The sequence below is a fragment of the Mustelus asterias genome, chromosome 30 (genome assembly GCF_964213995.1).
Source record: "Mustelus asterias chromosome 30, sMusAst1.hap1.1, whole genome shotgun sequence".
Classification (NCBI taxonomy): domain Eukaryota; kingdom Metazoa; phylum Chordata; class Chondrichthyes; order Carcharhiniformes; family Triakidae; genus Mustelus; species Mustelus asterias.
The window spans coordinates 9,677,928-9,692,614 of NC_135830.1; the positions used below are offsets into that span (position 1 = coordinate 9,677,928).

General features: G+C 45.4%; 1 protein-coding gene across 1 annotated transcript in view; it reads left to right on the forward strand.

Annotated features, from left to right (window-relative positions):
• Positions 1–655: 655 nt before the first annotated feature.
• LOC144480737 (uncharacterized) overlaps positions 656–14,687 on the forward strand; it is a 43,240-nt gene continuing 29,208 nt past the window's right edge. The window contains exons 1-2 of the mRNA XM_078200320.1: positions 656–1,334; positions 3,979–4,796. Of these exons, the coding sequence (XP_078056446.1) occupies positions 4,330–4,796 (467 nt within the window). The 5' untranslated portion in view covers positions 656–1,334; positions 3,979–4,329. The remainder of the gene's footprint in view (positions 1,335–3,978; positions 4,797–14,687) is intronic.

The window sequence follows — 14,687 nt, forward strand, 5'->3', positions numbered from 1 at the left end:
CTCCCCCATCCTCTGATGTGAACCATCCTCCAGTGGCTGAGCCAGGATGGGGCCGTTAACCTGGGCCTGTTCCCGGGAGGGAGGGAGGGAGGGAGAAGCCCCGCAGCTGCAAACCAGGGAGCTGACAATGATTCTGAAGGGTTTGCGGATCCACAAAGTGTTTCCAAATCCTCCCAGCCACCGCCTAACGCTGACTCCGCTTCTCCGGGACAAACAAGCGCCAAGGACAGCAATGACACTGCGCATGCTCCACATCACAATGCCCGGGGACTGATTGACGGCAGCTCCGGACCAATAGGAAGAGGGGTCGGGGCTGGGGGACCGAACGGGAGCGGCTGGTCCTCCAACCAATCGGAGTGAATGAGGGGCGGGACTGGAGGACCGAATGGGAGCGGCTGGTCCTCCAACCAATCGGAATGAATGAGGGGCGGGACCTGAAGCATGCGCAGTGCGGGTGAACCAGATAAACTGTTGGACTTTAACCTGGTGTTGTTTGACTTGTTGCTGTGTTTACCCCAGTCCAACGCCGGCATCTCCACATCACTGCGGGTAATGGCGACGGACGGCCGGTTTTAGTTTGGAAGCGAGATCAATACGAGGTAGAGGGCGGCGTGCGGGGAATGATAAATGTGGCGGGTGGGTCGAGAGGCTTTGTAAACATGTAGTTCAAACCCAAACCCCGGAAATGAACTTCCCGGTTCCCCCCCTTTGTACCAAATGGAGCGGCAGCTTGTAGTGTTAGACCCGGGCTGACTGCCGCCATTGAGGCTGCATGTGGGAGGCCGGCAGGGATTGTGATCGGAGAGTGAAGCCCCGACGTCACAATGGAATGGCTGAGGGTGTGACGTCACAATGGAATGGGTGAGGGTGTGACGTCACAATGGAATGGGTGAGGGTGTGACGTCACCATGGAATGGGTGAGGGTGTGACATCACAATGGAATGGGTGAGGGTGTGACGTCACAATGGAATGGGTGAGGGTGTGAGGTCACAATGGAATGGGTGAGGGTTCCAGATGAGCTGAGACTGGGCTGGAGTCGGGCGATGGCACTGACATGTGGCCCGGTGGCACAGTGGTTAGTGCAGCTGCTTAACAGCGCCAGGGACCCGGGTTCAATTCCAGCCTCGGGTCACTGTCTGTGCAGAGTTTCTACATTCTCCCCGTGTCTGTGTGGGTTTCTTCCGGATGTTCCGGTTTTCCTTCCACAGTCCAAAGATGTGCCGGCGTTGGACTGGGGTAAGCACAGTAAGTAATCTCACAACACCAGGTTAAAATCCAACAGGTTTATTTGGTAGCACAAGCCACAAGCTTTCAGAGCACTGCCCCTTCATCAGGTGAGTGGGAGTTCTGTTCACAAACAGGGCATATAAAGACACAAACTCAATTTACAAGATAATGGTTGGAATACGAGTCTTTAAACGTAATCAAGTCTTAAAGGTACAGACAATGTGAGTGGAGAGAGGGTTAAGCACAGGTTAAAGAGATGTGTATTGTATCCAGCCAGGACAGTTAGTGAGATTTTGCAAGCCCAGGCAAGTCGTGGGGGTTACAGATAGTGTGACATGAACCCAAGATCCCGGTTGAGGCCGTCCTCATGTGTGATTGACAGATCCATGCTCACTGCTTCTTGCCCTGGATGCAGAGAGCTGAAAATTTCCATGCAGGATGCCAGACAGATAAATGTCTACATTACTGGAGTAAAAATGTGTGGAATATACAGACCGAATTCACTTCATTTCCTTCAGTTGCTGCAAGTCCCCAACTTCCCCCAGAATGAGAAAAGAAATGGAAAGGGGGAAACATTGATTTCCTCCCAGATGTTGAACAGAGGAGGGAGTTTCACTCTGAAGCTCATTGGACAACTTCCGCATTGTGACGTCACAATAGTGTCCTGCCTGAATCAGCCAATAGGAATCACTCTGCTTCGCGGTGACGTCTCCGGGTTCCAGTTCTCAGGCCCGGGCGCGCGGACCCAGGAGCCCCGCCCCCACCCATTGTTCCCCTCCCCCTACACCTCCTTGAACCAAGGTTTCCAGGCAACCGGCTGATGGCTCCAGCAAGAGCGAGAAGCCGCTCAGTGAACTCTCCCTCCCCCCGGCCCAGGACTCCACATGTGCGAGGGAGAGGGGAAGCTGCGCATGTGCGGGGGAGAACCCACCCTCTGATCTTCATGCTGAGGTGTTGACCAATGGGAAGAGTTGGAGGACCGGAAGGACTCTGGTCTTCCAGCCAATCAGAGTGTGGGCTTTGTGTGAATGAAGATTGATCTTCAGACAGACTCAAACTTCCTCCTGTCTCAAACATCTGTGAGTAAAACACTTTCTCTTCAACCCCCTTTCCATTTCTTTTCTCATTCTGGGGGAAATTGGGGACTTGCAGCAACTGAAGAGAAAGGAAGTGAATCCAGTGAGGGTGCAGACTCTGGAAAGGTTGGCCCAGGTTTCTCGCTCTCTCGAACCAGAAAATGATCCATTTCTGCCCACTGTTTGCTGTTAGCCAATCTTCTATCCACGCCAATATGTTATCCCCACAGCATGAACTTTTATTTGCTGCAATAACCTTTGATGTGGCACCTCATCAAATGTCTTCTGGAAATCTGAGTACAGCACATCCACCGGTTTCCCTTTATCCAATGCCCGATGGGGAATTTTAGAAAATTGAACAACACATCAACGATCTCACTCTGTTAAGACCCGAGAATGAAGCCCAGCAGGACCCGAGGACTCATCAGCCCACAGCTCCAACAGTTTGCTGAGGACCACTTCCCTGGGAATTGTGCTTTTTCAGAGTTCATCCCACACTTCTGTTTTCTGATTTCCAGCTGTTTCTGAGTTTTAACTGTAACCTCTATTGTGAACACCGAGGCAAAATACTTGTTCAATTCATCTCCCAGCTCCTTATTTTTCATTATCAATTCCTGGACTCACTTTCTATTAGACAGTTAAGAAATGAGGTGGAGCAAGTGACTGAAGTGTCAGTCAGGGAGCACTATTGGGAGCACCAATAGTTTCAAAATAGTTCAGGAAAAAGATAGGACAGGTCCACAGGTCAAGGCCCTAAACTGGAGCAGGGCCACTTTTGTGGGCATTAGGCAGGATCGAGCAGATGTCGATTAGGTGAGTTTGTTTGAAGGGAAAGGAATGACTGGCAAATGGGAGGTTTTAAAAGTGTGATATCAAGAATCCAGGGGCAGTATATTCCTGTTAAGATGAAGGGAAAGAATGGTAAATTTAAGGATCTCTGGCAGACAAGGGACATTGAGGCTCTGGTCAGGTAAAAGAAGGAAGCATACATTGGGTTTAGGCAATCGGGGACAAGTGAATCACTCTGACTATAAAAAGTGTAAGAAAATACTGAGGAGGGAAATCAGGAGGACAAAAAGAGGGTATGATATGGATCTGGCAGGTAAGATTAAAGAAAATTCCAAGAGGTTCTATAGCTATATTAAGAGTAAGACGGTGGCTAGAGAGAGAATAGATCCCCTTAAAAATCAGTATGGCCATCTGTGTGTGGAGCTACAGGAGATGGGTGAGATTTTTAATGAATACTTCTCCTCTGTGTTTACTGCGGAGAGCACCATGGGGGCTAAAGAAATAAGGGAAACAAGTGGTGATGTCTTGGGCACACGCTCGTTACTTGGGAGGAGGTATCTGTAGCCTTATAAAAGCAAATTACTGCGGATGCTGGCGTCTGAAGCCAAGGGAGAAAATGCTGGAAAATCTCAGCAGGTCTAGCAGCATCTGTAAGGAGAGAAAAGAGCTGATGTTTCTTGACGAAATGACCCTTTGTCAAAGCTCTGAAACATCAGTTCTTTTCTCTCCATCCAGGTGCTGCCAGACCTGCTGAGAATGGGGAGAGAGTGTGTGGGATGGAGATTTACAGCTTTTGGGGAATGAGAGAGGAAAGAATGTTCCATAGAAATTGTTCTGAATTTCTATCCTGTACTGACACTGATGACTTTTGGAAACTCATTTTCAGGATATTGAAAGAGGAATCACAGGCCGAAATCTCAAACGTCATGTCTCGGCGTGACAGAATCGTGTTCCTTGGGACCTCAATATCATCGGACTTTGAATCCAGAAGGAGAAATGATTGTCCAGTCTGTCGATTTGAAAAGATTTGAAATGTCAGTGTGAGTGAAAAAGCATCAACACACTGCCACACTTGAGTGAGAGTGTTCCAATGCACTGACTAAAGAGCTTTAACCAGTTACACAGTCTGAATAAATATCACACCATTCACAGCGGGTAGAGACTGTAATCTTGTCCTGTGTGTGGACGAAGTTTCAACTGATTGTCCACCCAAGAGTGAGGCAAGGAAACCTGCACCATGGAGAAACCATGGAAATGTGGGGACTGTGGGAAGGGATACAGAGCCCCATGTCTGCTGGAAGCTCATCGGCGCAGCCACACTGGGGAGAGGCTGTTCATCTGCCCTCAGTGTGAGAAGGGATTTAATCAGTTCTCCAGCTTACGGACACACCAACGAGTTCACACTGGGGAGAGACCATTCACCTGCTCTCAATGTGGGAAGGGATTCATTCAGTCATCCCACCTGCGGACACACCAGCGAGTTCACACTGGGGAGAGGCCATTCACCTGCTCTCAGTGTGGGAAGGGATTCACTCAGTTATCCAGCCTGCAGACACACCAGCGAGTTCACACTGGGGAGAGGCCATTCACCTGCTCTCAGTGTGGGAAGGGATTCACTCAGTTATCCAGCCTGCAGACACACCAGCGAGTTCACACTGGGGAGAGGCCGTTCACCTGCTCTCAGTGTGGGAAGGGATTCACTCGGTTACCCGACCTGCGGACACACCAGCGAGTTCACACAGGGGAGAAACCATTCACCTGCTCTCAGTGTGGGAAGGGCTTCACTCGGTCATCCACCCTGCGGACACATCAGCCAGTTCACACTGGGGAGAGGCCATTCACCTGCTCTCAGTGTGGGAAGGGTTTCAGCGTTTCATCCCGGCTGCTGAGACACCAGCGAGTTCACGAGTGATGACAGGGGTTGGATTCTGCTGTTATTGTTTCTGCTCTCAGTTGCATCCAGGATTGCATTTTGTTCATTCTCACAGTTGGTCAATGGGAAGGGTCAGAGGGTTTCTTTGTGCTGGACTGGCCGGTCTCAGCCTCCAGTGGGCTGATGCTCTTTGAACCTTTTTGTGAATACCTGGTTTCAAATGTCACAAGGATCACAGAGTGACAGGGTGTTAGGAAGTTTAGAGATATTGAGTCAGAAGAAAACAGAGGTTGGCAGTGCAAAGGTACATTTCTGAATGGAGGGCTGTGACAAGTGACGTTCCTCAGGGATCAGTGCTGGGACTTTTGCTGTTTGTAATATATATAAATGATTTGGAGGAAAATGTAACTGGTTTGATTGGTAAGTTTGTGGACGACACAAAGGTTGGTGGAATTGCGGATAGCGATGGGGACTGGCAGAGGATACAGCAGGATATAGATCAGTTGGAGACTTGGGCAGAGAGATGGCAGATGAAGTTTAATCCGGACAAATGTGAGGTAATGCATTTTGGAAGGTCTAATACAGATGGGAAATATACAGTCAATGGAGAACCCTTCAGAGTATTCATAGGCAGAGGGATCTGGGTGTACAGGTGCACAGGTTATTGAAAGTGGCAATGAGGTGGAGAAGATAATCAAGAAGGCATACGGCATGCTTGCCTTCTTCGGCCGGGGCATTGAGTTTAAAAATTGGTAAGTCATGTTGCAGCTTTATAGAACCTTAGTTAGACCGCACGTGGAATCTAGTGTTCATTTCTGGTCACCACACTACCAGAAGGAAGTGGGGGCTTTGGAGAGGGTATGGAAAATATTTACCAGGATGTTGCCTGGTAGCATTAGCTATGAGGAGAGGTTGGAGAAACTTGGTTTGTTCTCACTGGAACAACGGAGGTTGAGGGGGGCGACCTGATAGAAGTCTACAAGATTATGAGGGTCATGGACAGAGTGGATAATCAGACGCTTTTTCCCAGGGTGGAAGAGTCAATTACGAGAGGCATAGGTTTAAGGTGCGGGGGGCAAGGTTTAAAGGAGATGTACAAGGCAGGTTTTTTACACAGAGCGTGGTGGGTGCCTGGAACCCGTTGCCGGGGAAGGTAGTGGAAGCAGATACGGCAGTGACTTTTAAGATGTGTCTTGACAAATATATGAATAGCATAGGAACAGAGGGATATGGTCCCCGGAAAGGTAGGGGGTTTTAGTTCAGACGGGCAGCATGGTTGCTCCAGGCTTGGAGGGCCAAAGGGCTTGTTCCTGTGCTGTAATTTTCTTTGTTCTTCATTCTGTTTGGAACATCCCAAATGCCCATCCAATTTCCTTTTTAATTGTTTATTGTCGCTACTTCCTCCACCCTCGTAGGCAGCGAGTTCCAGGTCATCACCATTCACTGCATCAGAATATTCTTCCTCACATCTCCACCGCCCCCCCCCCCCCGCCCCCCACTCCCCCTCTCTTGCATCTCTGACCCAAAACAAGAAATCTGTGTCCCCCCTCGTCCTTGTCCCATCAGCTAATGGGAACAGCTTTTCTTTGTCCACCTTATCTAAACCTGTCAGAACCTTGTCCACCTCTATCAAATCTCCCCTCAACCTCCTTTGCTCCAAGGAAAACAACACCAGCCTGACATTGACAATAAAGAACAAACTAACAGAATATGTTACTGTCTGAAATCAAATGGGAATGTTTAATTTCTGTTTTAAAGATATTGTGAATATATTGTCCTGGACAATAAAGGAATTGGAATAACTCACCTTGGGTGTGGTTGAATGGAATATGTCAATCTGATATCCACCTACAGTCTAGTGAAAGTCTGGAATATGTAGCTGGAACTCCCTTCCTAACAGCACTGTGGGTGTACGTACACCTCAGGCATTGCAGCAGTTCAAGAAGGCACCCTTGGGGTTGGGGTTGACCATGGCCAAGGCAGCTACATACAGCCACATATTCTGTTATAATTGAAGGACTGCAGATTGAATGTGAGGCATTGTGGGACTGGACTATCTTGACCATATTCCTGAGACTGCCCGGAAACTTGTGTCTATTTTAAAGAACAAAGAACAATACAGCACAGGAACAGGCCCTTCGGCCCTCCAAGCCTGCACCGATCATGTGTTCCGAACGAGACCATCCGTTTGTATCCCTCTATTCCCAGTCTGTTCATATGGTTATCATTAAAATACGTCCCCTGCATATCTGTATTGAACCTTGCCCCCCCTTACCTTGAACTTGTGACCCCTTCTGTTTGTCGTTTCTGACCTGGGAAAAAGCTTCCAACTGTTCACCCTATCTATGCCCTTCATAATTTTATAAACTTCTATTAGGCCGCCCCTCCACCTCTGTTTTTCCAGGGAGAACAACCCTAGTTTACTCAATCTCTCCTCATAGCTAATACCCTCCATACCAGGCAACATCCTGGTTAACCTTTTCTGCACTCTCTCCAAAGCCTCCACGTCCTTCTGGTAGTGTGGCGACCAGAACTGGACGCAGTATTCCAAATGCGGCCGAACCAACGTTCTATACATCTGCACCATCAGACCCCAACTTTTATACTCTATGCCCCGTCCAATAAAAGCAAGCATGCCATATGCCTTCTTCACCACCCTTTCCACCTGTGTTGCCACCTTTAAGGTTCTGTGGACTTGCACATCCAGATCCCTCTGCGTGTCTATACTCCTGATGGTTCTGCCATTTATTGTATAGCTCCCCCTGCATTAGATCTACTAAAATGCATCACTTCGCATTTATCTGGATTAAGTTCCATCTGCCATTTCTCCGCCCAATTTTCCAGCCTATCTATGTCCTGCTGTATTCTCTGACAATGTTCATCACAATCCACAACTCCAGCAATCATTGTGTCGTCCGCAAACTTACTAATCAGACTTGCTACATCTTCTTCCAAATCATTTATATATATCACAAACAGCAGAGGTCCCAATACAGAGCCCTGCGGAACACCACTAGTCACAGACCTCCAATCAGAAAAAGACCCCTCCGCTGCTACCCTCTGTCTTCTATGGCCAAACCAGTTCTGTACCCATCTAGCGAGCTCACCTTTGATCCCGTGAGATTTAACCTTTTGCACCAGCCTGCCATGAGGGACCTTGTCAAATGCTTTACTAAAATCCATGTAGACGACATCCACGGCCCTTCCCTCGTCAGTCATTTTTGTCACCGCCTCAAAAAACTCAACCAAATTTGTGAGGCATGACCTCCCTCGCACAAAACCATGTTGTCTATTGCTAATGAGGTTATTCAGTTCTAAATGTGTATAGATCCTATCTCTAAGAATCTTCTCCAACAATTTCCCTACCACGGACGTCAAGCTCACTGGCCTATGATTACCCGGGTTATCCTTGCTACCCTTCTTAAATAACGGGACCACATTTGCTATTCTCCAATCCTCTGGGACCTCACCTGTGTCCAATGAAGAAACAAAGATTTCTGTTAGAGGCCCAGCAATTTCATCTCTTGTCTCTCTCAGTAACTGGAAGTCCCTCCCTAACAGCACTGTGGGTGTACGTACACCTCAGGCATTGCAGCAGTTCAAGAAGGCACCCTTGGGGTTGACCATGGCCAAGGCAGCTACATACAGCCACATATTGTGTTATAATTGAAGAACTGCAGATTGAATGTGAGGCATTGTGGGACTGGACTATCTTGACCATATTCCTGTGACTGCCCGGAAACTCATGTGTCTATTTTAGTTTAAAATTGAGGATTTCTGGGAATAATGTCTCAGATGGAGGCCAGATTATCAAATTCAGTTCTCTCAAATAATTCATAGACAAGAAACAAGTATCTCCAAGAGAAAACTGTCACCTCATTCATCTCATCGAGACTTCCCTTTCACTCAAATCTTCATAAACACCCAAATGTATGGATTCCTTTAAACTACACTTTCAGGAGTTCTCGAGAATCTTTAGAGTTAAATAAATCATTAAATATTCTCATAATATCTTTTAACAGAAACCAAACATTTCTGTTTGATTCCAGGCATTATCAACTTTGTTCTTTCCCTTAAACACCAGGTAATTTCCATTTTAAATGCTTGAAATAGCAACTCACATCAGATATTTATCAATTCCAATCTCAAAAGCAGGCTTGTTGGCTTTCTGAAAAGTAAAGTCTTTTATTCTCTGCTTTAATTCTCAAAACTGCTGCCTTCACTCGGATTGTTTGTGAGTGAAACCGTCATCACCTGTTTAAAAAAACCCCATAAACAATCCATCTGGCTCTGGCCAAGATCCCAGTGAGTTAATGTGTCCAATCACAGGTTACATTAAAAAACAAAGGCTGTGTGGAGATTTATAAAAATGAGCTGTCTGCTGAAAGGGTTAACTTCTCTGTGGAACCGAGAGAGGCGGGGAGTGGGCAGAGGAAACTTGGCAATTCCATCAACTTACATAATTTAAAAAACTTCTCTCGTGTTATTTTCTTCAATTTTGTTCAAATTTCATCTCTTTTATCTATCCTTTTTTGAACACCAATTTCAATTTTCAATATTTGCTACTTAATCAAAGTTGAAAGAAATACTTTGTGAAATGTGTTGTTAACTGAATCTCAACAATTTTAACTCAAATGTTTTGGAAAGTTGGAACTGGTTTGCTGCCAAACTGCAGCCTTATCTTTCTGTTTTGGGAGCAAATTGTCCTTCACAATTCTAACCTTGAACAAGTTAATTTCAAACCCAAATACATTCCTTTCACATTTTAGTACAGTCTGAATTTATTTCAAACAGAAACTCACGGCTGTTCAAATTAAATTAATTTTTATTCCCTTTCCAAACTAATTCTTCGAATCTGTGATGCCTGCAAACAACGCCCTGCCTCAACAATTATGACTCAAATGTACGGTATTCCTTCAACTGAGCAAACCAACTTGGAGTAAGCGTTGTGGATCATGACGGTGCAAAGGTCATGGCTAACCTCACACACCTGCATTCCCTTATCACACAGGAGAGGCAGAGGAGAGGGAGGAGTGCTTTCAGTGATTCTTTTTTTGGAGAAAACAACTACATCTGCTCACTGGTGACTGATTTGTGTCTCAGGTTGTTTGATGTTAGCTAAACATTGGGAGTGGTCTGCTTCAGGGGAGGTGTCACTTTGTGGCTGAATTACCTTTCTCAAAGTCCCCATGGCATCTTCTAACTCTTCACTTGATTTGATATTTTCTGATTGTAAATCAATATCTTGTTCCAGAGTTTGGCCGAACAGCAGTAGATTTTTCTGAGCTCCACTCACCCTATCATCTGCCCCCTGTTCCCAATGTAACTGATTGTCCAGGTCAGACGTGCTCTCCTGCCAGCAATCAGCTCCATTCTGCAGCTTATCCACCAGTTCCCTCAACTCTTTATATTTTGTACTCAGCTGTGAGGCAACAGGTTTCCAATGTAACTGTAAATTAATTTATTCTGGACTTTTTCCAACTCGCTATTTCCTTTCTGAATCTCTTTAGAAAACCTATCAAGGACCCGCTCGTAATCTCCGTCAAATTCTTCTCCACCTCCCAGGGTATCTTTTATTCCTGATGCCGTTGACTCCATTGTCAAACTGTCAGTCACATTGTAGCAGATGCCAAAGCCATTGTTGTATTTGCTTTTTTGAGGCAGCAGTGCTAACCACTGTGCCACTGGATGGAATGCTGGCCCAGTGGAGAGATACATAGAAACTAGAAGCAGGAGAAGGCCATTCGGCCCCTTGAGCCTGTTCCACCACTCATCTTCATCATGGCTGATCATCGAATTCAATTTCCTGATTCCACCCCCCCACCGCCCGCCCGCCTCCCATATCCCTTGATCCCGTTAGCCCCAAGAGTATATCTCATATCTTCTTGAAATCAGACAATGTTTTGGCCTCAACTATAGGGTGACATGGTGGCACAGTGGTTAGCACTGCTGCCTCACAGCGCCAGGCATTTAATTCCAGCCTTGGGTGAGTGTCTGTGTGGAGTTTGCATGTTCTCCCTGTGTCTGCATGGGCTTCCTCCGGGTGCTCCAGTTTCCACCCACAGACCAAAGATGCCCAGGTGCGGTGGATTTGCAATGTTGAATTCCCTCTTAGTATCCCAAGCTGTGTGGGTTAGATCGGTTAGCCATGGTAAATGTGTGAGATTACAGGGATAGGGCAGGGGAGAGGGCCTGGGTAAGGTGCTCTGTTAGAGAGATGGTGCAGACTCGATGGTCCGAATGGTCCCTTCTGCACTGGAGGGATTCTATGATTCAATGAACACAGGAATGGTCAGAATTATTTCACATGTCCCAAATTTTAAATAACCATTACAATTAAAACTCTCTCATACTCACATGTGTGAGTTTGAATCCGGATTAAAATTCCCACATGTTTAGCAAAGTATCCTGGAATCATGTCTCTGGCCAGTAAATGTGGCTCTAGGTTCACAACTTTTGTGAAAAAAAGCTTTATTAATTACACGTCCTTGATTTAAATCTGTTTGACATGTGAGTATGAGAGAGTTTTAATTGTAATGGTTATTTAAAATTTGGGACATGTGAAATAATTCTGACCATTCCTGTGTTCATTGAATCATAGAATCCCTCCAGTGCAGAAGGGACCATTCGGACCATCGAGTCTGCACCATCTCTCCAACAGAGCACCTTACCCAGGCCCTCTCCCCTGCCCTATCCCTGTAATCTGTTTGATTTAAATCACAGACAGAAAACCTGAAAGCTTGAAGCATTCAACCCACAAATATCATCCATGCACAAGCAGAGAAACTTAGCATGTGCTTTACAACAACGACGACCAAAATTAATTCCTTAAGCGTTCTTGTGGTTCTGTTTCGAAACTTCCAGAAATGCCTTCAATTAAAGACTCAAGATAAGGTTAATTCCCCAGAAAGATAAACCTTAACAAATGTAGCCCAAAACAATGATAAAACACATCTACAAACATCCACATGAAACAAATGAAACACACAGGTTCTCACAGCTCGTAAATTTCAAACAATGAATCCTCAGCATTCTCTCTCACAGCGATAGCTTCTTGAAGCGACAGAGCACTACAAACGTTTCACAATGTACATTAATGATTTGGAAGATGGAACTGAAGGCACTGTTGCTAAGTTTGCAGATGATACAAAGATATGTGGAGGGACAGGTAGTATTGAGGGAGCAGGGGGGCTGCAGAAGGACTTTGATGGGCTCGGAGAGTGGGCAAAGTGGCAGATGGAATACAATGTGGAAAAGTGTGAGATTATGCACTTGGGTAGGAGGAATGGAGTCATCGACTATTTTCTAAATGGGGAAATGCTTCGGCAATCAGAAGCACAAAGGGACTTGGGAGTCATTGTTCAAGATTCTCTTAAAGTTAACGTGCAGGTTTAGTTGGCAGTTCGGAAGGCAGATGCAATGTTAGCATTCATGTCAAGAGGGTTAGAATACAAGAGTAGGAATGTACTTCTGAGGCTGTATAAGGCTCTGGTCAGACCCCATTTGGAGTATTGTGAGCAGTTTTGAGCCCCACATCTAAGGAAGGATATGCTGGTCTTGGAAAGGATCTGGAGGAGCTTCACAAGAATGATCTCTGGAATGAAGAGCTTGTCGTATGAAGAATGGTTGAGGACTCCGGGCCTGCACTCATTGGAGTTTAGAAGGATGAGGGGAGATCTTATTGAAACTTAGTAGGAAAAAACTAGAACTAGAGGGCACAACCTCAGGCTAAAGGGATGATCCTTTAAAACAGAGATGAGGAGGAGTTTCTTCAGCCAGAGAGTGGTGAATCTTTGGAACTCTTTGCCGCAGAAGGCTGTGAAGGTCAGTTCGTTGAGTGTCTGTAAGACAGAGATAGATAGGTTCTTGATTAATAAGGGGATCAGGGGTTATGGGGAAAAGGCAGGAGAATGGGGATGAGAAAAATATCAGCCATGATTGAATAGCGGAGAAGACTCGATGGGTCTGGTGGCCTATTTCTGCTCCTATGTCTTATGGTCTAAGTTCACAACTCCTTGATTAAAATAAGACACAAGATCCTTCATTCCCCTTCATTATAACTTAAACTTTTTTTTAGCCAACTTCCAAGGCCTGATTTTATCGGAAACATCAAGTCTTTGTTGATTTAAAATCCCAAACATGTTGCCAGCTGCAAAATCTTTGTTCTTTATCTGGGGTTGAGGTGACAACACGATAAAATCCTCACAGTTCTTCCAAATTCCTCCAGGCTCCGCTTAAAATTTCCACGTTTCACTGGTTCCCATAAATCCTCAATCAAAAACTAAAATAGACACATGAGTTTCCAGGTGATTTACAAAGAAATGAACTGTCTGCTGAAAGGGTTAACTTTTCTACAGAACCTAAAGGGGTCGGGAGTGAGCAGAAAAAACTTGGCCCACAATTACTTCACTTTACATATGATGGGGGTTTTTCTCGGAGGCTAAGTATTGAGCTGAACTCAGTTAATACAAAGATTTGCAAAAGACAGTATACTGGTTAAAGGCATTACTTATTGAGAAAGGCAGCTGGGCAGTCCAATTCCTTTCTAAAGTTACAATACATTGGCCATGTAGTTATACTATTTTGAAAGTTCATTTCATCCTCCCACTCTGCCATCCTAACTGGATGCTCCAATCATGTTCATGCACAATATTTACCTTGGCCAATAACATCCTATCTTCTGGAAGAATGGGAATTCATTGGTCTGTAGAATCTGAAAGTTCCTGCCCACTGTTACTTTGCAACATTCACTTACGTAGGTCCAGAGGGTTCAAAGGTTGCTTTCTAACTGACTCTCAGCACGGGCGACACAGTGGCACAGTGGTTAGCACTGCTGCCTCACAGCGCCAGGGACCCGAGTTCGATTCCCGGCTTGGGTCACTGTCTGTGTGGAGTTTGCACATTCTCCCCGTGTCTGCGTGGGTTTCCTCTGGGTGCTCAGGTTTTCTCCCACAATCCAAAGATGTGCCGGTTAAGTGGATTAGACATGCTAAATTGCCCCTTAGTGTCAGGCGGACTAGCTAGGGTAAATGGGGATAGGGCCTGGGTGGGATTCTGGTTGGTGCAGATTTGATGGGCCAAATGGCCTCCTTCTGCACTGTAGGATTCTGTAACTCTGTGATAACTTCTATTACAGAGCTTATAGGGTTCAAAAGTTCCTTTCCACTGTCTGCTGAGCCATCCCTTATCAGTAAAAAATGAATAATTCTATTCATTCTAATGTCTGGGAAGCAAGTATTTTCTATAACTCATACTGATAAAAACTGTGTTCTGTGGCTTCACCGTTCTGAAAGAATGTGGCCTGTCTCACTCAGCTTTTATCCCATTATGCTTTAGGGCAGTCTGCAGTTTGGCCAAGGTATACATTTTAGTACAAAAAGTATATTTAAATCTGAAATACATGTTTAAATTCTCTACCAGTGGTTATATGTGTCTCTATGCAGACAGTACCTTTGTATAATATAAATAAGGCACATTGTGGTCCTTATTCTACATTAGTCTAAGTCAGTCCACCCTGTTTCAATAGCCTTTATTAGTTTTTAATCTCAAGGTATTCTGAACCCCTCTAACAAAATAACTTTAAAAAATTTAAAGTTTATAATTAGTCTCAAGTAAGCTTACATTAACACTGCAATGAAGTTACTGTAAAAAATCCCCTCTCTAACAACAAAAGAAACTTGATTTTAAACTTCATCTATGAATTTTTTTGTTATATTCTCAAC